Source organism: Miniopterus natalensis, chromosome 4 (assembly GCF_054644295.1).
Source record: "Miniopterus natalensis isolate mMinNat1 chromosome 4, mMinNat1.hap1, whole genome shotgun sequence".
NCBI classification, from domain to species: Eukaryota; Metazoa; Chordata; class Mammalia; order Chiroptera; family Miniopteridae; genus Miniopterus; species Miniopterus natalensis.
In genome coordinates, this window is record NC_142084.1 from 9,229,468 (window position 1) to 9,254,962 (window position 25,495).

A 25,495-nucleotide genomic window follows, 5' to 3' on the forward strand; every position below is an offset into this window, starting at 1 on the left:
GGCTCCAGATCACACCTTCCCAGGGACCGACTTCCACGAGCATCCCAAAGCCCCCGCACACTCAGCACGCCCCTACACCGAGCCTGTGTCCTCGCCACCCCAGGCTGGTCCTGTGCCAGCCTCTCGGGCTCCTTAGTGGCCTCCCTCCCTTCTTCCTGTCCCCCCCCTCTGAGGGCCAGGTCCCATTGATTCTGTTTCTCCAGCGTCTCCAGTCTTGCCCCTCTTCGCGTACCCACCTCCCGAGATAGACACCCAGGCCGGCCGTGTGGAGCGGCGGTTCCAGCGTGCCCCATCGTTCCCTTCACTCTGCCCAGCGTGCCCCATCGTTCCCTTCACTCTGCCCAGCGTGCCCCATCGTTCCCTTCACTCTGCCCAGCGTGCCCCATCGGTCCCTTCACTCTGCGCAGCGTGCCCCATCGGTCCCTTCACTCTGCCCAGCGTGCCCCATCGTTCCCTTCACTCTGCCCAGCGTGCCCCATCGGTCCCTTCACTCTGCCCAGCGTGCCCCATCGGTCCCTTCACTCTGCGCAGCGTGCCCCATCGGTCCCTTCACTCTGCGCAGCGTGCCCCATCGGTCCCTTCACTCTGCCCAGCGTGCCCCATCGGTCCCTTCACTCTGCCCAGCGTGCCCCATCGGTCCCTTCACTCTGCCCAGCGTGCCCCATCGGTCCCTTCACTCTGCCCAGCGTGCCCCATCGGTCCCTTCACTCTGCCCAGCGTGCCCCATCGGTCCCTTCACTCTGCCCAGCGTGCCCCATCGGTCCCTTCACTCTGCCCAGCGTGCCCCATCGGTCCCTTCACTCTGCGCAGCGTGCCCCATCGGTCCCTTCACTCTGCGCAGCGTGCCCCATCGTTCCCTTCACTCTGCCCAGCGTGCCCCATCGTTCCCTTCACTCTGCCCAGCGTGCCCCATCGGTCCCTTCACTCTGCCCAGCGTGCCCCATCGGTCCCTTCACTCTGCCCAGCGTGCCCCATCGGTCCCTTCACTCTGCCCAGCGTGCCCCATCGGTCCCTTCACTCTGCCCAGCGTGCCCCATCGGTCCCTTCACTCTGCCCAGCGTGCCCCATCGGTGGTCCCTTCACTCTGCCCAGCGTGCCCCATCGGTCCCTTCACTCTGCCCAGCAGGCCCCATCGGTCCCTTCACTCTGCCCAGCGTGCCCCATCGGTCCCTTCACTCTGCCCAGCGTGCCCCATCGGTCCCTTCACTCTGCCCAGCGTGCCCCATTGGTCCCTTCACTCTGCCGCCAGGGTGACTTTCCTGTCTCCTCGGCTCCCAGCTAGATCCCGTCCCCTGGCCTCCGAGTGTGGCCGCAGCTGCGCGCAGCTGTTCCTCCCGAAGCGCATGGCTGCGGTTCCCGGGTTCCCTGTCCTGCGCGCCTCGGCATTTTCGCTCGACTCGCCTGTGCTCCGAGCATCCCTCTTCGCCCTTTTCGTCCATGGCCACCTGCTTCTTCCTCACAGAAGCCGGTCAGAGGTCTCCTCCCCTCCTTCCCTGGCTTCGTCACCCATCCCTTCTCGTTCCCTTCCAGCACAGACTGGGGACACCTCTCTGGGTCCCCACAAACATCGGCCTGCCCATTGGGGATGTGTTCCAGGACCCTTCTGGCCCTTGGCCACTCATTTCCTTTCCCAAGGACAGTCAGTTTTGCAGTTGTCTATTTTGGTACATGTTTACGCTTCTAGAGACCAGTGTTCGCATGTATACGCTGACATGTATCTGTATTTCCACATAAGTAACAGCAAATCACACAGACTGATCATCTTGCTCTTTACTGTTAAGAGCATATCCTGGAGATCCTTCTGTATCACCCATAGGGAGCTGCCTGGCTCCTTTTTCACAGCTGTGTCGTAGTCCATCTCAGAGGTTGGCAAACAGTCCGTGGGCCACATGTGGTGCACCCCCTGCTTTTGTGCAGCTCCCAAGCTGAGAATGGTGTTCACATTTTAAAATGGTTGAGTAAAAGCTCCAACTATGATTTTGTGACACATGTAAGTTATATGAAATTTGAATTTCAGTGTCTCTAGATAAAGCTTCATTGGAGCACAGCCATGCCACGTGTTGTCATGGTTTTAGCGCTACAAAGACAAAGTTAAGTAGTGACTGAGATGGTACTGGCCACAAAACCAAAAATATTTGCTGTCTGGCCCTTTATAGGAAAAGCTTGCTGATCCCTGCACTCTATCATTGGTTCTTGGACCTGAGCGTGCTTCAAGATCACCTAGAGGGTGTGGCAAAATGCAGATCCCTGGGCCCCACAACCCTAGTTTTTGACCCAGGAGGTCTGGAGTGGGGCCTGAGAATTTGCATCCAACAGGTTGTCAGATAATGCTAATGCTGCTGTCCAGGGGGCCTACTTTGAGAACCAGTGCATCAAGTGGATGGATCATCATTGATTTAATGGGTCCCCTTTTGATGGACAGCTATGTTGTTTCAGTCTTTGGCCACATGGACTGTGCTGGGTTGAATGACCGGCATACGGCTCATATTGCATCTCTGCCTGCAGCAGATTTCCAGAACAGGCATCTCAGGGACTGCAAGGCTTTCACCTTATCTATTTTGACAGTCCCTGTGCCCAGCATGATGCCCAGCAAACATTTGTTGAATGAATAAAGGAGTGATTTCCACACCGCTCACGTGCAGTTCTAGAACCTGCCACCTGCTGCAGCTCCCCCGTGTTTCCTTAGCGAAAGTCAATTTTAAGAGCCAGTCTCTCAGGCCGGCAGAGACTCTTCAGGGTATCTGATAATGCGGTGTGCCCAGGTTTTAATTTCTGAAGGTAATAAATCTGGGAATTAGTTCCATGTAGCTCCGAGCGGAGATTGAACGCCTTTCTTCTACTCCCTCAGAGCTTTTAGCCTGCCGTTGTCATTGTTTGCAGGTGAGGAAACAGGCACACAGCAATCAAGGATGTGACCCGGGATCACACCGCTGGCAGGTGCCAGTGCCCGCATGGGAAGCCGGATCTGTTGGGTTTCTATTGTGCCCCAACCTGGTGCAGGTGGTGGCCTGACCTCTGAACCGGGGCTTGTTGGTGCAGGACCCCTGAGTTTTGGAGGGAGCACTGTTAAGACTGGAAAGAATGCAGAGAGGCACATGCGACCCCACAGTAGGTCACTGGGGAGCATATTAAGAATGCTGATTCTAAGGAAGGAGTATGTTCTTGATTGAAAGCAGGAAGCGTAAAACTCTTAGCATTGTAAAGGATTTTCAGAATCTTCTAGACACCTCTTCTCTTCCCCCTTACTTCTCCTTTGCTGCTTTCACGTCCTTTGCTGCTTTCATGGTGGAGAGGAAACCAGGGAAGAGGGGACATTTTCCAAGACAGCTGTCATGCCAATCTTCTTCTCTGGAAAATTCTCAGGTTCCTCTGGCCGTGGGGGAAATTCAGACCAGCACTGTCCAGCAGAAAATTCTGTTGATGAACATGTTCTGTATCTGCACTATCCAATTTGGAGCCACTGTCCACACTAGGGCTCTTGAAATTATGGTCAGCACCCGGCTGAATTTTTACTTTTACTTAACTTTAATTCATTTAAATGCAAATGTAAAGTTTTATTTAACTTTAGTTTATTTAAAATTTAAAAAAAAAACAGTACTTGATCCTGTTATTGGAAAACTTGTATGTTTGGAACAACTTGGGGATATGAACCTATAGTTTCAATGAGTCACTTTGTAAAATCTACCTATATATAGATCAAGCATTTCTGATGAAAATTTAGCATCTGAACTGAGACATGCTGCATGTGTAAAGTACAGTGGCATTTCAGAGGCATAGTGTGGAAAAAGTCCTGTAGGGGATCTCATTAATATTTTTTTAGTATTGCTTACATGTTGAAGTGAAGTTTTTTGATACACTGGAGTAAATAAAATATATTGAATTTCATGTTTTACCTTTTTAGAGAGAATCTCAAATGCCATGTGTAGCTCACATATTTCTATTAGATAGTGATACTCTAGATCCTGCACACCTGGTCATTCAGAGGGACAAGCTATAATTTGCCATGGCCCTTGAACTTCCAATGAAGTAGGCATAACAATAATTCTCACTGCACCGTTTGTTTAGGTTTCAGTCCTGGCATCACCTTCTCTGGGAGGCCCTCCTTGATTGTCCCAGACCGAGTCAAATAGCTCATTTTTATGATCTTTTTTAGCACAGGGAGTTTTCCTTGGTGCCACCCTCCTCACTTATATTTTAAGCTGCTTTGGGTAGTTGATAGTGACTACTGGTCTGTGAGATCCAGGGCAGCATCTGCTCTGTTTCCTCTGGAACTTCCGGTACCTGGAACAGCATCTGGCATGGAACAGGCCCTCAGCAGGTATTTGCTGAAGAAGTGAATGAAGGAAATTCTCTTTAACGCGCTTTCTCCAGGTTGTCATTGCGTAACGACTATTTCATTGTTTCCTTAAGTCCAATTCACATGCTTCTTCATTAGGCACATTTGTGAAAAAACACTAATGGTGAAGCTGTAACATAGCAGTTACAGCACAGACTTTGCAATCCCAGTGGCACCGCTTTGAACAGTCTGTGTGAGTCTGTGTGAAAAAGAAACCCCCTCTGATGATGATTTTTAGAATTTAGCGAGGGAACATGTGCTCCAGAACACGGGCCGAGTGCTTTGCATAGAAGGTGCTCAGAAAATATTAGCCGTCACCAGGATCCCCTCCTCCTCCTGCCTTTCTTTGCCCTTCCCTACCTGTGTGTGGAGTGGTGATTACCCAGGTGCCACTTATTAAAAACTTGAAGCATCCTTGGTTTCCAACCAGAGGCATTAAAAGCCAGCAAAGGCCCTACATCTATGTATTTCTGGCACCATTTCAGATATCCTCTGGGTAATTTCTGTCCCAGCAGTAAATTTGTCTATTGTCTTAGACTAATAGGGACACATATGGCTTTAATGAATTGAGTTAGAGTAATTGGAAATTTTTAAAAAAGGCAGTTCTTTATTGCCCCCTATAATTATAGTCATTTAATCTTTTTTATAACAACTTTATTGAGCCGTAATTCAGTGGTATACAACTTACCCATTTAAAGTTTACAATTCAGTAGTTCTAAGTACAGTCGCAGAGTTGTGCAACTATCACTACAATCTTTTCAAACATTTTCACCTCTTTCAAAAGAAATCCCGTCTTCTAGCCGTTGCTCCCCAGGCCCTCGAAACCACTAATCTGTCTCTGTCTCTGTCTCTATGGACTGCCTGTTCTGAACATTTCACGTAAATGGAATCATACCCCGCTGTGGTCTTTTGTGAGTGGATTCTTACACTGAGCATCATGTTTTCAAGGTCCATCCATGGTGAAGTCAGTGTCGGCTTCTTTCCTTGTTGTGGCTGAATAATGTACTGTGTGGCTAGATGGCATTTTGTTGACTCATCAGTTCATGGGAATATGGGTTGCTTCCACTTTTTGGCTATTATAACTAATGTTTTTACGGGGATTTGCATACAAGTTTCTGTGTGGATGTGTGTTTTCGTTTCTGTTGGGCATATACCTAGGAGTGGAATTGCTGCGTCATATGGTAATTATTTGCTTAACCTTTTGAGGAACTGCCACACTGTTTTTCACAGCAGCCACACAATTTTGCATTGCCACCAGGAATGTATGACGGGTCCAGTTTCTCTGTATCCTTGTCAACACGTATTGTTGTCCAGCTGTATGATTTTAGCAGTAGTTGTCAGGGTGAAGTGGTATCTCGTTGTGGTTTAGATTTGCATTTCCCTGATGTCCAACAGCTGGTTAATTGTTGAATACATGTTCATATCTCATTTTGATCCTGTCACAGCCGGAGTGGATGGTAGGCGGTTGTTCTTTGCACCTGCACCAGTTTCCTGTGCGTGTGTGTGTGTGCGCGTGTATGAAATAATATGAGTCTTGAGGAGCCCAGAGTTATGGCTGAATTGAAGCTGTATTTTACCAGGTAAAGGACAGGACACCCAGTTAAATTTGAATTTCAGATATGCAATGAGTACTTTCTTAGGATAAATATATCCCATGCAGTGTTTGGGATATACTTACCCTAAAAAATGACTCATTGTTTTATCTGAAATTCAAATTTAACTGGGTGTCCTGCATTTTTATTTGCCAGATCTGGCAACCATGCCTGTCACTGGTGGGTTGTGTGCCCTTGGGTGGTTGGCTTTGTCTCTTAAAGGTCCAATTTTCCCATCTGTGGGGTGGGGATGGGGCTTGTTGAGAGGTGTCAGTGGCTCAGTACCTGTAGAGATCTCTGTATGTATGTGCTGTTGATGTGACTGTAACAGGGAGCTTTATCCTGGGCTTGGGTGGCGTGAGTGTGTGGCGCTGGAACTGGTGTCCTTGTCCTCTCCAAGTTGCCTCCCAACTTCCTAGTGAGGGAGGGAGTAGTGAGTATGTGTTTTTTCTAGATTTAGCCTAATCTGTTCGGAATGTGACCCAAGAACATTGTTGCTTTGTTTTCCCCAATTCATTGCTTGGCTGTTTTCTTTCTGATTTGTGCTGCTTTTGTCAGTCATTCTCAGGGCTCATTTTAAGAGGATTTTCTACTCTTCTCTAGAACAATCTGTTTGCCTCAAAGATAGTAGGGGAAAGTTTAGTGTCCTGGAATACAGTAAGTAGGGGTTGTGTACTGAGCCTTATATTCCAGGTGCTGAGAGCTGTGTGTGTGTGTGTGTGTGTGTGTGTGTGTGTATGTGTGTGTGTTTGTGTTTTGGCAAGGAGAGGCTATCTAAAGAGTTTGATTCTGGTGAATGTTTACTCAAGTATAAGAAGAGGAGCAAGATCCAAGTAGGTATATGGAGGAAAGGAAATCAGAGAAGGCTACCTGGAGAAGGTGGCATTTGAAATGGATATTGAAGGATGATTGGCGGGATATAGAAATAGGGAGCTAAGGTATAAAGGGCTTTGATAGCCAACAGGACAAGGTCTCCCCTCTTCAGTGCAGTAGCCACTAGCCTCATGTGTCTATTTATATTTAAATTAGCTAAAGTAAAATTAAATATTCAGTTCCTCAGTCTTACCACATTTCAAGAGCTTGAGAGCCACAAATGGCTGATGCTTTTAGAATGAGCAGCACAGATACAGGACTCTTCCATTACCTCAGAAAGTTTTTGGACGGCGTTGGACTAGGGCAGGAGTGGCCAAACTACAGCCAGAGGGCAAAACTCGGGCCTGCTGCATGTTTTTGCAAATAAAGTTTTATTGGAACAGAGCCAATTTCATTCATTCACATATTATCTCTGGCTGTTTTCAGGCTATAATGGCAGAGTGGAGTAGTCTCAATGCAGACTGCCCTCAAGCTGAACATATTTATTATCTGAGCCTTTATAGAAAATGTCTGCCCATGCTTGCTTTAGGGAAGTGAGGGCACAAAGTCTAGAGGTGACTGATAATGCTTTGGAGAAATAAACAATAACAAAATAGCAGACATTAATAAGCACCTACTATGTGCCAGGCACTGCTTGTGGGCCTGCCCTGCATTATTTTACTCACAGGTTATGTTATGGGGGCACACAGAGCCTTGGAATTGTGTGAGTGATGGGCCGGTCTATTTAGTGTGGCGCAGGGGAGAGAGAGACAAAACCTTGAAGGCTGCAGGAGGAAAGTGCAGGATCATGGGGAGCCATCGAGGGTGTCAGAGCCTGGGAGGGACCACCTGCAGGAGAATGGGCACACTGGGTATTTGTGAAGGAGAGAACAGACTTGCTGAGAAGCCCTTGCCACTCCCAGGTGAAAGGTACTGAGGCCTTAGCTGCCTGCCCGGCAGGAAGGCAAGTTGAGAGTCAGCGAGGTGGGAAAAGTGACAAACAAATTCAGCTCTCCCTGTGGCACCTTGATCCCCATAAATCCATTTCCTGAATGTCTTCACCTTTGACTCAGTGGAGATGGCTCTCCTTTCCCCTCCTGCACCTGCCACACACATTACGCAATCCCCAGTAATCCCTCCCAATGTCTCCATCATGTCATATTCCATGCGATGACATTAAGGCTTCTAACAGGTACTGCCAAAGGAGTTATTTTCTTTGCCTTTCGAAAGTAGTTACTTAGACCCAGGCACTACAGGAAAAGCTACCAATCTGGGTTGGCTATAGAATTTGTAGGTCTATGTGCAGAATGATTTAAGGATTTTAAGGTGGATGGGAGAGGGCAGGACCCTTCTGAGTAAGTGTGGGACCCAGATCCAGTGTCCATGAAGCTGGCCCTGCCACTAATTCTTCCAACCCACCCATTGCCTGTGAGCTCACCTGTCATGCTTTCTGCATATTTTCACTTGTAGTGTGTCCCAGCATGGATATCCGGAACAACCTCACGAGGCTGCACGAGCTGGCCAACTGCTCGGTCATCGAAGGACATTTGCAGATACTGTTGATGTTCAAAACGAGGCCCGAGGATTTCCGAGACCTCAGTTTCCCCAACCTCATCATGATCACTGATTACTTGCTGCTGTTTCGGGTCTATGGGCTGGAGAGCCTGAAGGACCTATTCCCCAACCTCACGGTCATCCGGGGCTCCCGGCTCTTCTTCAACTATGCGCTGGTCATCTTCGAGATGGTTCACCTGAAGGAGCTTGGCCTCTACAGCCTGATGAACATCACCCGGGGGTCCGTCCGCATTGAGAAGAACAATGAGCTCTGCTACCTGGCGACCATCGACTGGTCGCGCATCCTGGACTCGGTGGAGGATAATTACATCGTGCTCAACAAAGATGACAATGAAGAGTGTGGGGACATCTGTCCAGGCACTGCAAAGGGCAAGACCAACTGCCCTGCCACTGTCATCAATGGACAGTTCGTCGAGCGGTGTTGGACTCACAGCCATTGCCAGAAAGGTAGGCCGGGGTGTGCGGGCTCCTCAGCTGTTTCTTGTGCCTTGTTTAGGAGGGAGCTGGAGGCTCTCCCTGGACAGGAGGTGGCAGACCTTTTGCAAACGCTCAGATGTTCAGTACTTTAGACTCTGCAGGCTGTACGGTCTCGTCGCAACTACTCAGCCATTGCCACCGGAGTGGGAAAGCAGCCACAGGCCACACATGAACGAGTGTACGTGGCTGTGTGTGAATAAAACTTTATTTACAAAACCAAGTGGTGGGTGGGATTTCTCAACTCCTGCGCTCAGCAGCTGTCTCTGCTGGACAACTCTTGCTTGAGAGAAGGGAAGGGTAGGAATGGATGAGTATAGACTTCAGTGTAGAAAAACATATTTATTTCTTACCTGATTATAGAAGTAACATTGCTTGTGATAGACATTTGGAAAAAGAAATGCACAAAGGAAAACAGCAAGCCCTGGCCAGGTTGGCTCAGTGGTTAGAGCGTCGGCCCGCAGACTGAAGGGTCTTGGGTTCGATTCCGACCCAGGGCACGGCATGTACCTCCGTTTCAGGCTGGATCCCCGAGCCCGGGCCGGGCACGTGCGGGAGGCAACCAGTCTATGTGTGTCTCTCACATCGATGTTTCTCTCTCTCTCTCTCTCTCTCCCTCTCCCTTCCACTCTCTCTGAAAAGCAGTGGACAAAATATCCTTGGGGCAGGATTCAAAAAAAAAAGAAAGAAAGAAAAGAAAAAAAGCAAAATAGCAACCCTTATTCCACAATTATTGGGGCACCTCCTTCTAGTGGTGCTGTGTGTCTTAACGTTTCCTGTCCTTGGGTATTTAGATTCCTTCCAGTTTCCACAAAGAGGGAGACGAACGTTCTGGGGTTAAAGCTTTATGGAGCATTTGTTTCTTTTAACCTGGCCTTTCCAGAAGTGAAATTTCTGGGTCAAAGGTCGCTCCCGATTGCCAAATTGCTTTCCGGAAACGCTGTAGCAGCCCAGCGGGAGCGGAGAGGGAACACCTTGGGCAGCTCTGAGTGTTGTTTGAAAAAATCTTTCATAATTCACTGGAGGGAGGAGCTGATGTGCTGTCGCTGTTCTATTTGCATTTCTTTGATTGTTATCAGGGTTGAACCTTTTAAAACATGTTTGTCCTTTGGGTTTTCTCTTCCTGTTCACATCCTTTGTCCATTTATCCTTTAGGACTTAGTGGTTTTTTAAAATATTCATCCATATGCAGTTTTCACAGATGTAGGCTACTAACCCTTTACCAATTGTGACTTTAGGCATTTTTGTTCAAATGCTCCAGATGTCAGTTGACAGAGAAGCTTAAAGGGTTTGTGGAGTCCAGAGCTGGATTTCTTGTTCCTTTATGCTTAGGGAGTCCATGTCTGTCCATAAAGGAAATGTTTTCTCCCAGCTTTTCTATTTCAGGTATCATCTTTAAAAAAATTCACGCCTGACATTTGGGATCTGTTTGTGTATATGATTTGAAGGGGTGTCCATTTTCCCCAAAATAACGAATTGGGGTCTCAGTGCTGTTTATTACAGAAATCTACCCCTTCGTCATTGATTTGGGGTCTTGTTCTGGGTATTTGTAAATACATCTGTCTTTCCTTGCAGCAGGGCCATTACTGTTCTAATCATTGTAGTTTTATAATGTTTTGATATCCAGGGAGGGAAGTTCCTCCCCCCCACTCATTACTTGTTTATTGTCTCATCTGCCTTTTCCTACATCGTGAAATTCCTTGGGAAGAATTAGTGAACATGAGATGGAGGTGGAAGAAAGTGAGTGGATGGCTTAAGGGTTGTATCACAAAAGATAGGGGAAGGGAGAAAGAAGGGTTTTTTCACCTTAGGCCAAAGCTACCAGGAAGCCAAGCCACACAGGGTGAGTCCTGAGTAGAATCTGTGAAATTGGCAGTCAGGACTCCCTCCGAGCCCCAGGGAGGAAACATCTGTGAGATGGTGAGAGAGTGGAGACCACCACATCTCTTCTGAGAGGTTGGGCAGTGAAGGGCAAGAGAACCTGGAGGTTTGTGGGTGGGGGAAGGGACGATGGTTATTATATTGTGGAAAAATCTTGAGAATGTTGGTAGGTCAGGGAGAGAGAGAAGCTAAACTACAGCTGCAAGGGCAGCTCTGTTATCCTTGATTTTAGAGACCAGAGAGGTTACTGAACTTCGAAGGCCACACAGCTAACAAAAGACAGCTGGGGTTTGCACCAAGTCTGAAACACAAAAAAGCATGTGCGGTGTGGGTTTTTTTGGTGGGGGTAGGCCCCTTTGTTTAGAAATGAGAGAGCTACTTCTAGATGGGGCACTAGGGAAAACAGTGAACACTCTCATCCCAAGGCTGAGTTCTCCAAATTTAGGAGCTTGTTTGAAATGTGCCGGGCTCATATGTCTTGGGATATAATTTAAGACATTCCTCTGGGTTTATTTCTGTATCCATTTTAGTCAAAATATCGAGGACAGTATTATCAGCAAATGCCCCTGATATTTTCAGCAGGCTTTTTTTTTTTTTTGAAATCTTTTGCTCTTGAGAACAAAGCTTGTTTTTCCAGCACTGGGGGTTTCATCACCGGGGGAGGGTGCCGCTCACATGCATTGTTGTGACCGACACCTGCTAGGGTACTGAGTTCCTGGCACCTGGCTTCTTTGTCTGTTGGTCCTGGTTCATAATCAGTGGTGGGGTCCACTGAGAGGTAGGTGAAGCATTGTCCTGTCCTGGTGACAGATGTCAACAAATGATTGTTCTCTGAACCAGTGCCCGTGTCTATTGAGTACAGCTGAACTCTGGCTTTAAAAAAAAACACCTTTTTATTGTAGTAAGATACATATAACATAAAATTTACCATTTTAACCATTTTAAGTGCACAGTTCAGTGGCATTAAGGACATTCACGCTGTTTTGCAACCATCACCACCATCTGTTCCAGAACTTTCTCATCTTCCCAAACTGGAGTTCTACCCCGTTAAACACCAACTCCCCACTCCCCTCCCCTAGCTCCTGGCTCCCACCATCCCTCAGCTTTCTGTGTCTATGGGTCTGACTCCTCTAGGAATGTCCTGTGAGTTGAATCCTACAGTATTTGTCCTTCTGTGACTGGCTGAGTTCATCAAGCATAATGTCCTCAAGGTTTATCCACGTTGTAGCTGTTGTCAGCATTTCTTTCCTTTTTAAGGCTGAGTAATATTCCATTGTCTGGATGGAGCACATTTTGTGTTTTCATTCATTCATGGACGGGCCCCTGGGCTAATGCCACATGTTAGCTGTTGTGATTAATGCTGCTGTGAACGTGGGTGAACATCTCCAACTTTTTAAATGCTTACCCGTTGCTGTGGCTTCGGAAGTCATATGTAACGTTTTGTGGGATTTTTGAATGCAAAGCAGCCTGAAATGAACCCTTAGAAGATACTCCCCTGTCCTAGGAGACAGACACAGACCTGTGAAAACTGTTAGCTCATCTAGTCCTGTAGAATCCCTTCAAACACTTCCTCGAGCACCCCACAACCTTTGTCTTTTTCTTCCACGTTTGCAAGGCTGTGGGAGCTTCTGGGGACTGGTTAGCATTTTGGATGAAAGCGTTGGGTTGTCCTTTGGACCAAGTTTAAGCATTCTCTCCAGTGTCCCTTCTTCCACCTGTCCCCGAAACAATAATGCTTTAGGCAAGAGAGCAGAGGAAGGCTATTAGTGGTTAGGGTCATTGAAAAGAAAACGTCACTGTGACATGTGGCTCCGTCTTGTTCTCCGTCACCCTGTCTATAGATTTTGGGTGAAGATGCCAGGAGAGGCCAAATACAAGGAGCCTGGTCAGGGACGTGCAGGGAGGAGAAGCCCGATCAGGAATTATGTGGGGCCTTTGGGGCCCCAGGGGGGGCCGGCCCCTCCCTCCTTGGAGAGGAGGCCCATACAGACCCTGCACACATGATTGGGTACGCTGTGGGGAGAGGTACAGCAGCAGCGTCTCTGAAGGCACAGCTGAAGCCTTCAACTTGTCTTTGGGGTCACAGAATTGGTGTGTCATTAAGGGCCTGAACTTGGCCTTACTGGGTCTGTTCCAAAGTGGTTTCGAGGATGTTTCGGGTCTGGCAGAACTGCCTTGCGAGTCCTGTTCAGCCATTGACTGGTCATGATCTGGAACAAGCTTCAGTTTCCTCACTGGAAAAATGGGGATTATTACGGGACCCACACATTAGGGTTGTGGTTAGGGGGTTAAATGAGATGGCACAGGAGGTGCATATAGCCCAGCGCTTCTGTGAGTGTTCTGGAAGCTTCTAAGTGCCATTGCTCTACCACTCTTTCTGGGCAGACAGACCTCTGAGCGAGTGAATACTGGCCAAGTCTTGGCTGTATTTCTGACTTTGGCCAGGGGTAGGCAAAGGAGAGCCCACCATATGATGAGGGTTGGGTGCTGGGCCTACCGCAGAGGGAAGACCACTCTGCTGACTTGGTGCCTCAGCATCCAGTGCTCTGAAGACCCCAAGCTGGGCTTTTGGGGGTACTAGAAACCAGGACTTGCTTGATCAGCTGCTGTAGCCAAACTCACTGGCATGTTTTCCCCGTGGGAGGCCTCCTCAGCTGCTTGCTGCCAGTCAGAGAAGTGGGTGAGGCTGGGGCATGCCGGGTGCCAGAAAGATGGTTGGCGATGCCACATACAGATAGCAAGAAAGCAGCTGGAGGCAAAAGGGGACAGGTCCCTCCTCCTTGAGTTTGCATTTCCATTTGTGTTTCAGATCCTCTGAAGATTGAGTGCTCTATTTACATTGAACATTAAATATTTATTTATTTTCTTTTTTGTTAATCCGCACCCAAGGATATTTTTTTCCATTGAGTTTTAGAGAGAGTGGAAGGGAGGGAAAGACGGGGAGGGGAGAAAGAGAGAGCCAGAAACATCGATCTGAGAGAGACACATCGGTTGGTTGCCTCTCGCACTCACCCTGGCTGGGCCAGGGATCGAACCTGCAACTCAGGCACATAGCCCTTGACCAGGAATCGAACCTACGACCCTTTGGTGCGCAGGCCAGTGCTCTAACCACTGAGCCACACTGGCCAGGGCTGAGCATGAGATATTTAAATGCATGCCTGCTCTTGAAGGGTTTGCTTGTAGGCAGAAGTTTTAGCTTCACGTTGAAACTTTTTATTCCTTCGTTTATGTTTTTAGCTCTGCTTTTGATATTTTAATAATCAGAATCTCCTTGGCAACAAATGCTTATTTTGTGCAGGGCACTGGTGTAAGCGCTTTGCTTGTGATACTGCATTCAGTCCTGCCAGCAATTCCTGTCACAGGCGAGGCTGCCAAGGCCCTGAGAAATTAAGCCGCTTGCTCCAGGTCATATCCCTAGTAAGTACTAGAGACGGGATTCACACCCCAAACCTGGATATTCTGGCTCCGAATCTGAGCTCAGCCAGCAGAGAACAAAGAAGCTTGGGGGTGGGCGGTCCCCTAGAATTTGCCCTGCCATCATTCTGACTGCCTCCTCGTAAGAGCCCTCCTCATTCAGCCTTCAGTTAGCTGCCTCCCCCATCAGGCTAAGTTCCCTTGAGTATAGGGACTGTGGCATTTGTTGTGTCCCCAGCACCTGTCATGTAGATAAGTAGTGACATCTTTGACCACTCATAACTAATGTTATTGAACACTTACCATGTGCTAAGAACTCGCGGAATCCTCACCATAGCCCATGAGAGGATGTTACTCCCATTTTTATAGAAGAAAACACTGAGGCTTGAAGAATAATTCATTACTCCAGGAGAGCTTGCTGGGATATTGGTTGACCCCAGGCTTATCTGGTGCCCTTGACCAGACGTCAGCAAACTACTATGCCTGGTCCAATTCCAGCCTGCTGGAAATTTTTGTGGGACCCATGAGCTAAGAATGCTATTTATATCTTAAGAAGTTTGGGGGGAGGGGCGAATCTAAAAGATAATATTTTGTGAGAGGTGAAATGATATGAAATAAACATTTTAGTGCCCCTAAATAAAATTTCATTGTAACACAGCTATGCTGGTTCATTTATTCATTTAAGTATGGCCTGTGGCTGCTTTGGTGCCATGGGGAGAGTACTTGCAACAGAGACTCTATGGCCCTTTATAGAAAAAAGAAATGCCAACCCCTGTTCTTGGTTATGTACCTTATAAAGATGAGGGGGCTCTTGGGGGTAGAGGCTGTTTTTAGAGGAAGTTGGGAGCACCACAGCATCAGGCCAAGGCAGCCCGCCTGCCCCTTTCTGGCCCCAGGGGCTAGAGTATGGATGTCATCCTTGCCCCTCCTGAGCTCTTGAGTTAGCTGGGGAGTTAGAAGGCAGGAGCAAATGAACCATTCACGGCAGGCAGCCAGCAGGAGATAGCACAAGACAAGGCAGGCCCCCCTTTCCCTCTAAGTGAGTCACTTGGCTGGTGGTTCTAGATACTTTTGGAGCCAGAACACCTGGAAATCCTGACACTCTCTAGACAACAAAGCAGAATATTGATAAATTCCTGTGTGGGTGTGTTACTGTAGTCCCTGCAGAAAATAGAAAAGTTTAGCATGTGCACATGGATATTGAATGGTGGTAATCATTTTTAAAAGGACAGTAGATTGTGTAGCATGATGGGCCATGCGGGTTTTTAAAAATTCATATTGATTCCTTTTAGTGTTGTTACAGATCTTTTAAAAATCTAGAACAGAGTTAAAGACACTATACTGAAAAACTGCCATGGCCGTTGTAATTTCTTTATCATTAAGATGATTGGTATCTTTAAAATGACTTTTCCGTTTGGAGATGATTGGATTTTGTATAGCAGGAAAGAAGAGGTGCTCCAGCACCTCTCCCCTCCCCAGGACTGATGATAAATAGATGCCATTGGCATATGCGGAAGGAGATTGTTCCAGATGGGAGTGGTTATAAAGATGTGGTTTGGTTTGGGTGGCAGTGATGCTCAGAAAGAAGAGGGGAGGGTGTTTAGGTGGGTGGGAAGGCAGTGACGAAAGCAGAGGTCTTTTGTCGACTAGAGTGAGGGGGCGCCTCATGCTGTGAAGAGAAGCTTGGACCCTTTTGTGTGCTGAGTGGCAGACAGTTTCCTGTAGGCGTGATGGAGAAACCATGCAGCTTACATTGAGGCTGTGTTCAGGATGGGCTCTTTCCACTGATATTGATATATGCCGAGCCAGGCATGTTGATAGGACCCCAAAGTCTCTGTCCAGTCAGGGAAAAAGTCAAAGAAGTAACTAAGGTTATAAGCCAGGTAGGCATAAAGCTGCTCAGCTCAGTAGGCTCCAGGATGCACTGAAGAATGGAGGCTGGTTGGCCACATGGGCATCCTGGGGACAGTACCGTCCAAATCTTTATAGTGAAGACCCAGACTTACAGTTTTACCGAGCAGGAGCTTCTTACAGCTTCTTGGAGGGGTCTCGGGGATACCAATTTAGCTAACTTTTTGCTTAGAGAACTAAACTGGCCCAATCCTTTGGCAGAAGGTGGGATAGAGTTAAATCCTCATTATGGAAAGGTGGCTGTCTGGTGACTTGGTAACTGGTCTGACGAGTTTTTCTTTTTCTCCCGCATACTTGACAAAATTCATTGACATTTCCTACTGTGTCACCAGACACTTTGTCAAAATTAAAATCTGTTCTTTGTGACTGAACACCTGAAATGCCCCAGGGAGGTCCCGGGCCCTTCAGCTCCTATCCGGCTGGGAGCCCAGGTGCTCTCTGTGGCCTGTCCTTCTCTCTCCATGCACCTGTGCCTGATATAATGTTTTCTTTCCCAATAAAGAGATCTGGTGTGGGTGCTGGGGTTTCCAAATTGTGTCCCTGTCTCTTCCCCCCTCCCTTCTCCCCTCCTTTCTCTCTCTCGTCTGCCTCAACCATCCACTCCTGCTCTCTCTTTCACTCTCCCCCTCTGTCTCCCCTCTCTTTAGCTCAGGCTAAATGTCTGCACATACTTAGAAATGAATGATGTTGACAGTGGGAAACAAACTAACAAGAGAGCTGCTTTCCTTTGGTCCCACATTGTCTCCTGTGGGTGGGGCCATACGAGGAGCAGCAAAATGGGCCACTTTCCTCCAATGCCAGGTTTGGGAAGCGGAGATCTCCCGACCCAGCCTCAAGCCTGAAGGACACCGAAGCAGGGGATGGAACATGCTCCTCAGATTGTTGCTGGGGGTGTGGCACCTGGTAGATAAAGTCCATAATCCTCAAGTGTCTGGAGGGTTTTGGGTAAAGGGTTATTTGACCTTTTATTATAGAAGTTTCTTTGCTTCTGGCTTTGTCCCTCAGGGAGGGTCTTTGGTCTTGAATGATGGCTGTAGTCTAGAAAGAGGGTTTGCTTGCTGGAAAATACTATGGAGTGTTTCCAAGTGGTCATCTGTGAATGAAACTGTTCTCGTTGGGAGATCTGATACGAACAGGGTTTCAAGAGCTGTTACCTAGTCATGATGGCACTGTGTGTGCAGCTCTGATGGTGATTACTGACCACACGGGATTCCTGTCACAGGCCACCTCATTCTGGCGATGAGGTTTCCTGTCACAGGCCACCTCATTCTTGCGCTGAGGTTAAGGGTTTTCACATTTGCAAAGCCACTGGGTGTAGCAGGAGATATGCAAAATAAGACAGATTAGATCTGGAATATTCACGATTTCTCTTCTTTGAAAAACAATGTGTTTTTTTTCTTTCTATTGCAGTAAAATGCACATAAGATTTACTGAGTGAATTTAGCACATTTGCGGCGCTGTGCAACCACTGCCACTATCTAGTTCCAGAACATTTCACTGTTGTAGGTGGATGTGGGGTCCCCCTTTCCCCGCTGAGTGCTGGGGGTGGAGTCCTTATGATATCTTGAGAAAAAGAATTTTCTGAGACTCGCACAGGAGGATGAGTGATGTTTATTTGTGTGGAATACATCCCTGGGTTTCCAAAGTCCCATTTCCCTGAATCCAGTCCTGCAAGAAGTGCAGCTGGGGACTCAGTAGAGCTAGAAGCAAAGGCGGTGCGCAGTTTCCATTCCAGGTTGCAGCCGGCCTAGCTGCGGTGCGTTAGCCCATTGTGTGCGCGAATGCAGGGGAGCAGGCGCGTGGGAGCCCTGCAAGCCAGGGTCAGCCGAGAGGGCCCTGGAGAGCCAAGGGCACCAGAGCCGGGGAGGGGACCCCTTTGCATAGAGGATTAAATGTCCCTAACCTCCTGGTGCTTGTGGTGGCCACCCCTCCTCTGGCCAGTTCCCAGGTGTCTCTGACGCAGGCGCCTTCGCTAGTCCCCGCCAGCGTTACCGGGCATACATCTGACCTCCCCCTGTCCCCTTTCCCCAGCCATCTGCCGGAATGGACCGGTGGCTCCTCGGGGAGTGTAAAGCTGTGGCCTCCTGGTGAAGCTGCCTAAATGACGTATCTGTAATGTTGGGCATTTCCTTTGCTTCTTTCCTGTGATTGATAAGTAGGTATTACCACGGTACCATCATTGCCTCACAAAGAAACTCTATGCCCATGAGCAGTCACTCCCCACTCTGCCTCCCACCAGACCCTGTCAGCCACTAATCTGCTTGCTTCTCTGTGGATTTACGTCTTCTAGATGTTTCCTATGAATAGAATCATACATTATGTGACTTTTTTGTCTTTTTAAAATCCTTACCTGAGTATATTTTTTCCATTGATTTTTTTCAGAGAGAGTGAAAGGGAGGGAGGAGGGAGGGAATATATCTAGGAGAGGCACTGCTGAGTCATTTGGTAATTCTGTGTTTAATGTATTGCGTCAAGGTTTCTTTCCTATTTTTTTGGCTTTTGGTTTTATTTTTATTACTTATTTATTATTTGTTTATTCTTTAATCTTCACGCGAGGATATTTTTTTCCCATTGCTTTTTCAGAGCTAGTGGAAGGGAGGGAGGGAGAGAGAAACATCGATGTGAGAGAGACACATCGATTGGTTGCCTCCCGCACATGCGGCCACCGAGGCCAGGAATGGAGCCTGCAACAGAGGTGCGTTCCATTGACTGGAATCGAACTCGAGACCCTGCATCTGTGGGCTGATGCTCTAACCACTAGCAAACTGGCTAGGGCTGGTTTTATTTTTTTAAAACGCCATTTTATTTTCAAAGAAACCAGATGCAGAAAACCATACAAAACAAATGTATAGCCTAATGAATTACTCTAAGGCCGACAGCCTTGCAACTCCCACCTTGGTTGAGAAATAGCACTTTGCCAGCAACAACCGCCCCCGCCCCATGACGCCCTTCCATGGGCTGCATGACCTCCTGAGAGTGGTCACTGTCCTCTCTCTTCTACTGGTCAAATCTTTCTGTAAAGTTTTATCACTCAAATGTGATACAACTCTAGACAATATTGTTTAGGCTGGCCCATTTAAAAAAGTTGATATGTCTCTTTGCATGTACAGCAGTGAGTCTCAACTGGGGGTGATGTTGCCTCCCAGCGGATGTTCGGCAATGTCTAAAAACATTTTTGGTTGTTACGGCTCAGGAGGGTGTTCTCCTGGTACCGAGTGAGTGGGGACCAGGGTTGCCACTCAGCACCCTACAGTGCAGAGAAATTCCCTATCGCCAAGTACCATCTGGCCCCCAAGCCCCAGTGCCCAGAAGCTCTAGTCTGCAGGCTCCTCTCTGTCCCTTTACCCTCCCCGTTGGAGCACTGGGCTGTTTGGCCTGGGGCGGTCTCCCAGCGTGAGTGTTGCTGATGTACTCTGGTGGCCCTCTGTCCTCTGGACCCAGAGTCAGGGTCAGACTCGGGTTCTGTCCCTTCGTTGGGTTTCATTTAACACACGCTGTCCCCACCCCAGCACCGTCTGCAGTCAGCCATTTTCAGAGGTGATTCTTCTCCTCCCTCCCTTGAGCATGGTTATTGGAGGTGGTGTGCACTTTGGCTGGTTTTTCTTTGTTTAAAATCTGCATATTTTGTTATCCAGCCCAGTGGTGCTCATGGGCCTCCCCTTTTCAGTTTGTGATAAATAAGGCACAGGTTGAAGGCCGTAATGAAACTGTCCTCTTTACAAAGGCAAGTTCTGCTGAGGAAATTATTTTTTATACAGGCACAAGGTATGAGGGTGATTCGCAAAGGAATTTTACAAGGGCAAGAAAAACAAGTAGATTTTAGGGTTGGTGGTTGTAAGGAAGACAGGGTGGGCAGCTGACCTCGAGACACATGACAGAAGGAAAACAGACAGATCTGACAAAGGAAAGATGTCTCACGTGGGGATAGGTGTGATGAAGAAAGAAATTAGGGAGTTGTCTTAAAGATGCTCATGTAGTGCCCTGGCTGGTGTGTCTCAGTGGTTAGAGTGTTGACCCACGCACTGAAGGGTCACGGGTTCGACTCCTGGTCAAGGGCACATACCTGGGTTGCAGATTTGATTCCCGGCCCTGGTTGGGGCGCCTGCGGGGGGCAACCAATTGATGTGTCTCTCTCACATTGATGTTTCTCTCTCTCTCTCTTCCTCTCTCTTCCTCTCTCTCCTACCCTCCCTCCCTTCCATTCTCTCTAAAAAATCAATGGAAAAAAATCCTCGTATGAGGATTAACAACAACAACAAAAGGACGCTCACGTACTTCAGAGGAGGGCATAATTCTTCACACAGACTCTTCACAGTTTTGAAAGGATGCTTTTGAAAGAGATCCACAAGCACTGCTTGACTTCACTTGGAAACTCCTTGCCGTTGGGAGTGTTCTGTTTACAAGTGTTTCCTGATGGGAATTACAAGTAACAACACTGGGCATTTGGCAGAGTTGGGGGATGAGAGACAGTGAAGGACATGTAGCCTCACTGGCCCTGAGTTCTTAGGAGGAAGAATGAAGAAAGCTCAGGTAGACCCAGGTGAGAAGAGTTACAAATTCAGAATCGAAGAAGTCAGAAAATGACATTGTTTCCCCCTTGACCCACAGTGCGAATGTTGCCTACACAGAGGCAAACAAATTTCTAAGTTTTTCCTAATTTCTCAAAGGAGATCTTGAAGAAGGTCTAGCCAGCCTGAAGTGGTCAGTGGGAATCAGTTTTTCAGGACCTGTTGTTGCTGACTGTAAAATGGCGTGGGTTGTCTCTTTATTTTATTTTAGATGACATTAGAATATTTATAGAGGGCTTTCTTAGGTTTGGTGGTAACCCTGTTTCCCTGTGCTATTTTCCCCTTAAGGTCTTACCACTTTCAATTCCCACTTCTTCTGCGTGGGTGGGTGGGATTTAGGAGGGTAAGGATGTTGAGGGTCCCATTGATGGCGGTATAGAACCAACTTGGTGACATTTTAGAGTTGCACTGTCCAATAACCCACTAGCCACATGTAGCTAAGTTTGTATGCATTAAAATGAAATAAAATCAAACACATGTCCTCAGTTGCACTAACCACATTTAGACAATGCAGATGTAGAACATTTCCATCATTCCAGAAAGCTCTGCTGGGCAGCACTGCTCTAAGGCATTTCATTTCATGGTAAAAGACAACTCTGCAGTCAGACACACCTGGATTTGAATCCTATATCTGTTGTGTGACCTTGGACAAGTTGTCTACCTTTCCTCAGCCTCTGTTTCCTCTTTTATAGTGAGGAAATCGTAAGAGACTCAGTCTCAAAGTTTTTTCCTCAACTTGTAACCGCTATCCTCTCTTTTGATGAAAGTAAAAATCCCATTCCCCTTCTCTACTTTGAGTTTGATTTTTCCCCTTAAATGCAAAATATAACAATGAATGTTTTCTTCCCAGCCTCTGTACCCCTTTGAGAGTCCCTGAAATAGACAAAGGAGTGTCTTGGGAAAGTTGAACAAAACAAAGAGGGTATTATAGGTCCATTTGAGCGAGAAGAGGAACAAGGAAAGGGTAAGTGTGTTGACCGGGGCTGAGAGTGTCATCATGTCTGTGGGTGACCAAGAATGAGGGATGTGTCAACTCCTTCCTGGCCTCTCCTCTCTCTCTGAGGAACAGGGAACAGAGTGCTTTTCAGTGTAAGCAGAACAGAATGGGTGTGGGTCCAGAGAAAGTACAGTCAGGATGGGGAGGAAGCTAAGGGAGGGAACCTCTGCCTGAGTTTGTCTTCTTGAGCATCTCAGTCAGCTCGTTGATTACAGATAATGGGAATCTACTCAAAGTTAAACCACAGGGGGTTGGTTTATTGGGAGGAAATAAGGCCTTCTGTTGGATCTTGTATCAGCTGCCTTTTGCTGTGTAACAGACAATCCTAGACATATTGGCTTTATACAGTTGTTTATTTCGCTCACGATTCGCTGGGTTACCTGGGCAAGTTTTCTGGGCTGGACCCCAGACACAGGCCCAGTTCTCTCCTGGGTCCGGGATGAGCTGGTGAGATGGCTGGTGGCTGGATGAGTTAGCACAGCCACACTCCTCAGGCTGGCGGTGGGGGCTGGCTGCCAGCTGGTATGTTTTGGGTTTCCTCCCTGTGGCCGCTCATCCTGCATACACTAGCTTGTACTTGGATCTCATGATGGTTTTGAGGTTCCAAGAGCAGCAAGCGAATCCTTAGTGCGCAAGTGCTTCTCTCTCTGCGCATCAGGTGTTCTGACGGTCCATTGGTCAAAGCAAGTCATGTGGCTCAGACAAGCTTGAAGGAAGGGGCAGGATATAGACCCCTTCTACTGATTGGAGGGTGTCAACTGATGGTCTTTGGCATCAATCCAACACCAACAGGAATCCCCAATTTGGGGTGCAGTGAAGAAGGAGACTTTGATCAGTGTGAACAGCTCAGTTATGAAGCAGCATGGCTGTGAGGAGGCCCTGGGGCCAGGCTCCTCTCACAGCTCCGCTCTGGTCCAGAAAGATGGCTTCGCTGTTTCATCTTTGGTGTTTCTGCTCCAGCCAGAGAAACTCAGTCTGTGGTCTTCAGTGGAAAAGTAAAGTTCAGGCTTTCTGAGCCACAGGGGGCTGACTTATGGAGACAGAAGTCCCTGCCCCTGGTCCCTGGTTGGTCTGTCCTCATGCAAATGAGGACTTCAAATCCTTGCAGCTTGATTGGTCCAAAAGGCACTGTCCTGATTGGTCAGAGTGGAGACGCTCTGGTTGTTTGGTGAAGATGTTGATGGGGATATAGGTGCACAGCTTCATTTGGATGGGGAAAGCCTCTGTTATTGGTTGAAATTAGATTCCAGGAACTCCTTTGTCAGGGCTGGCTAGAAGGCAGGAGCACAGTGCAGGCAGGCTGTTCGGTGCCGGAGGCAGGCAGCTTAGTGCAGGCTTCTCCCTGAAGTGTGCTTTGTGTGAGAGGCCCCTCTTTAGAAATGGTGCTAAGGCTCTGCTTTTAAATTTGAGCCCAGTTAGCCACCAGGAACCCTTCTTGGTAGGTATCTTCTCTTTCTTGGTCCACAAAAGGAAGAATTGAGGCCATTTTTTCCATCTACCACAGTACCCCAGTGTGGGAAACACAATGGGATTCATAAAACATTTTAACCAGGACTTAGAGCTTGATCAAACACCTAAATCTGTGTACGGTGTAACTGAGAACCCGAAATGATTTTCCAGAGTAGTTATTTTACTTCCTGAATGCCAGTTATTGAGTAATCAGTTCCCTTCCCAATGACTCTTGATGTTTTCTTTATCATTTATTAAATTCAACCAAAAACCATGGTCTGTGTCTGGGATAGCAGTTCTATTTCACTCATCTGTGTCTATTATCCCAGTACCATACTGATTTAATTACTATAGATTTAGAAGATGTTTTGTTGTGGTAGACCAGTTCTTTTCCTGTTACACTTTTTCAAAGTGTGTATTCTTCCTTCCCCTTCCCCTTCCCCTTCCCCTTCCCCCTCGCCTTCCCTCTACTTTTCTATCACCATTTATCCCTCTATGCCCTTCCACATCTAGCCCCCCATCCCCGCAGTCACCACACTTGTCCATGTCCATGAGTTCTCTTTTTTTTCTTTTTTGCTCAGTCCCTCCACCCCCACCTCAGTACGGCCCCCCCCACTCCACCAGAGCTGTCTGCCTGCTCTCTATAAGTCTGCTCAGTATTTTGCTTGGTAGTTCAGTTCATTAGATTCCACATATGAGTGAGATCATGTGGTATTTGTCTTTCTCTGACTGCCTTATTTCACTCAGCATAATGCTCTCCAGGTCCATCCATGCTCCCGAAAAGGGTAAACTTTCCCCTCTCTTTATGACTGAGTAGTATTCCACTGTGTAAATGTCCCACAGCTTTTTTATCCACTCACCTACTGATGGGCACTTGGGCTGCTTCCAAATGTTGGCTATTGGAAATAATGCTGCATTGAGCATAGGGGTGCATATATTCTTTTGAAGTAGCGTTTCTGGTTTCTTCAGATAAATTCCCAGCCCTGCCAGCATGGCTCAGTGGTTGAGAATCAACCTATGATCCAGGAGATCGCAGTTTGATTCCCAGTCAGGGCACTGCCTGGGTTGGGGGCTCCATCCCTAGCAGGGGGTGTGCAGGAGGCAGTGGATCAGTGACTGTCTCATCATTGATGTTTCTATCTCTCTCCCTTTCCTTTCCTCTCTCTGAAATCAGTAGGGACATATTAAAAAAAAAAATTTCCAGAGTGGAATTGCTCATTTTTAACTTTTTGAGGTAGCTCCATCCTGCTTTCCACAGGGGCTGCACCCGTCTGCGCTCCCACCAGCATTGCACAAGGGCTCCCCTTTCTCCACACCCTCGCAGCACTTGTTTGTTGATATACTTATTGATGATAGACATCCTGACAGATGTGAGGTGATAGCTTATTGTGGTTTTAATTTGCATGCCGTGCAATTTTACCCTCTAGAACTTTTGACCTTTTTTAAGAAAATCCTGTCTAAATGTTGTACCTCTCATTTCAGTTTTAAATTTTACTCAGTTGACGAGGGTTCAAGACTCATATTAAATTTTTAACAATGGTGTTACCTGACATCCATGTTTAATAAGTTTCCTAATATACAATCATTCTTGTTTTCCTGTGGTAAACCCTACTTGAGTGTGATGAGTTATCCTCTTAATGTTGTATTTGATTTGCTAAGTTTGCTTAGTTTAAAAAAAATTTTTATTTTTTTATTTTTGTCATTTGTATTTATAAGTGAAATTATGCTATGTTTTTGGTTTATTTTATTTTGCAATCTCTTTATCATGTTTTGTTATCCGATAATCTAGCCACATAAAGTGAACTAGGTAAGTTTTTATTTTAAATGTTTTAAATTATGGCATCAACTCTTCCTTGAAAAACCGATGATTTGTTGGAAAAATCATGGGGAATTCTTTGATAACTTAAAAAAACTTTCATATTGTTTATTTTAGAATTCAGCTTAAAATTTTTTTTAACCTCTTCTAATCTTTTTAAGTCATTTTTTTTTTAAAATAATTTTTTTTTTTCAATTACAGTTGACATACAATATTATATTAGTTTCAGGTTTACAGTATAGTGATTAGACATGTATATAACTTATGAAGTGATCGCCCTGATAATACTAGTACCCACCTGGCCCCATACATAGTCATTACCATATTACAGACTAGATTCCCTGTGCTGTCCTTTCCATCCCATGACTATTCTGTAACTACCAATTTGTACATAATCCCTCCACCTTTTTCACCCAGTTCCCCAACTCCTCTCCCATCTGGCAACCATCAAAATGTTCTCTTTTGCCCTGGCTGGTTTGGCTCAGTGGTTAGAGCGTCGGTCTGTGGACTGAAGGGTCCCAGATTCGATTCTGGCCAAGGGCAGGCAGGTACCTCGGTTGCAGGCTCAGCCCTGGCGTTTGGGAGGCAACCAATGGATGTGTCTCTCTCTCACATCAATGTTTTTTCTCT

General features: G+C 47.1%; 1 protein-coding gene across 2 annotated transcripts in view; it reads left to right on the forward strand.

Moving 5' to 3' along the window:
- The window catches only part of INSR (insulin receptor), a 151,874-nt gene that overhangs the window by 6,238 nt on the left and 120,141 nt on the right, over positions 1-25,495 (forward strand). For both annotated transcript variants that reach the window (XM_087816272.1, XM_087816273.1), the window contains exon 2: positions 8,251-8,802. In XM_087816272.1, coding sequence (XP_087672398.1) covers positions 8,251-8,802 — 552 coding nt within the window. The remainder of the gene's footprint in view (positions 1-8,250; positions 8,803-25,495) is intronic.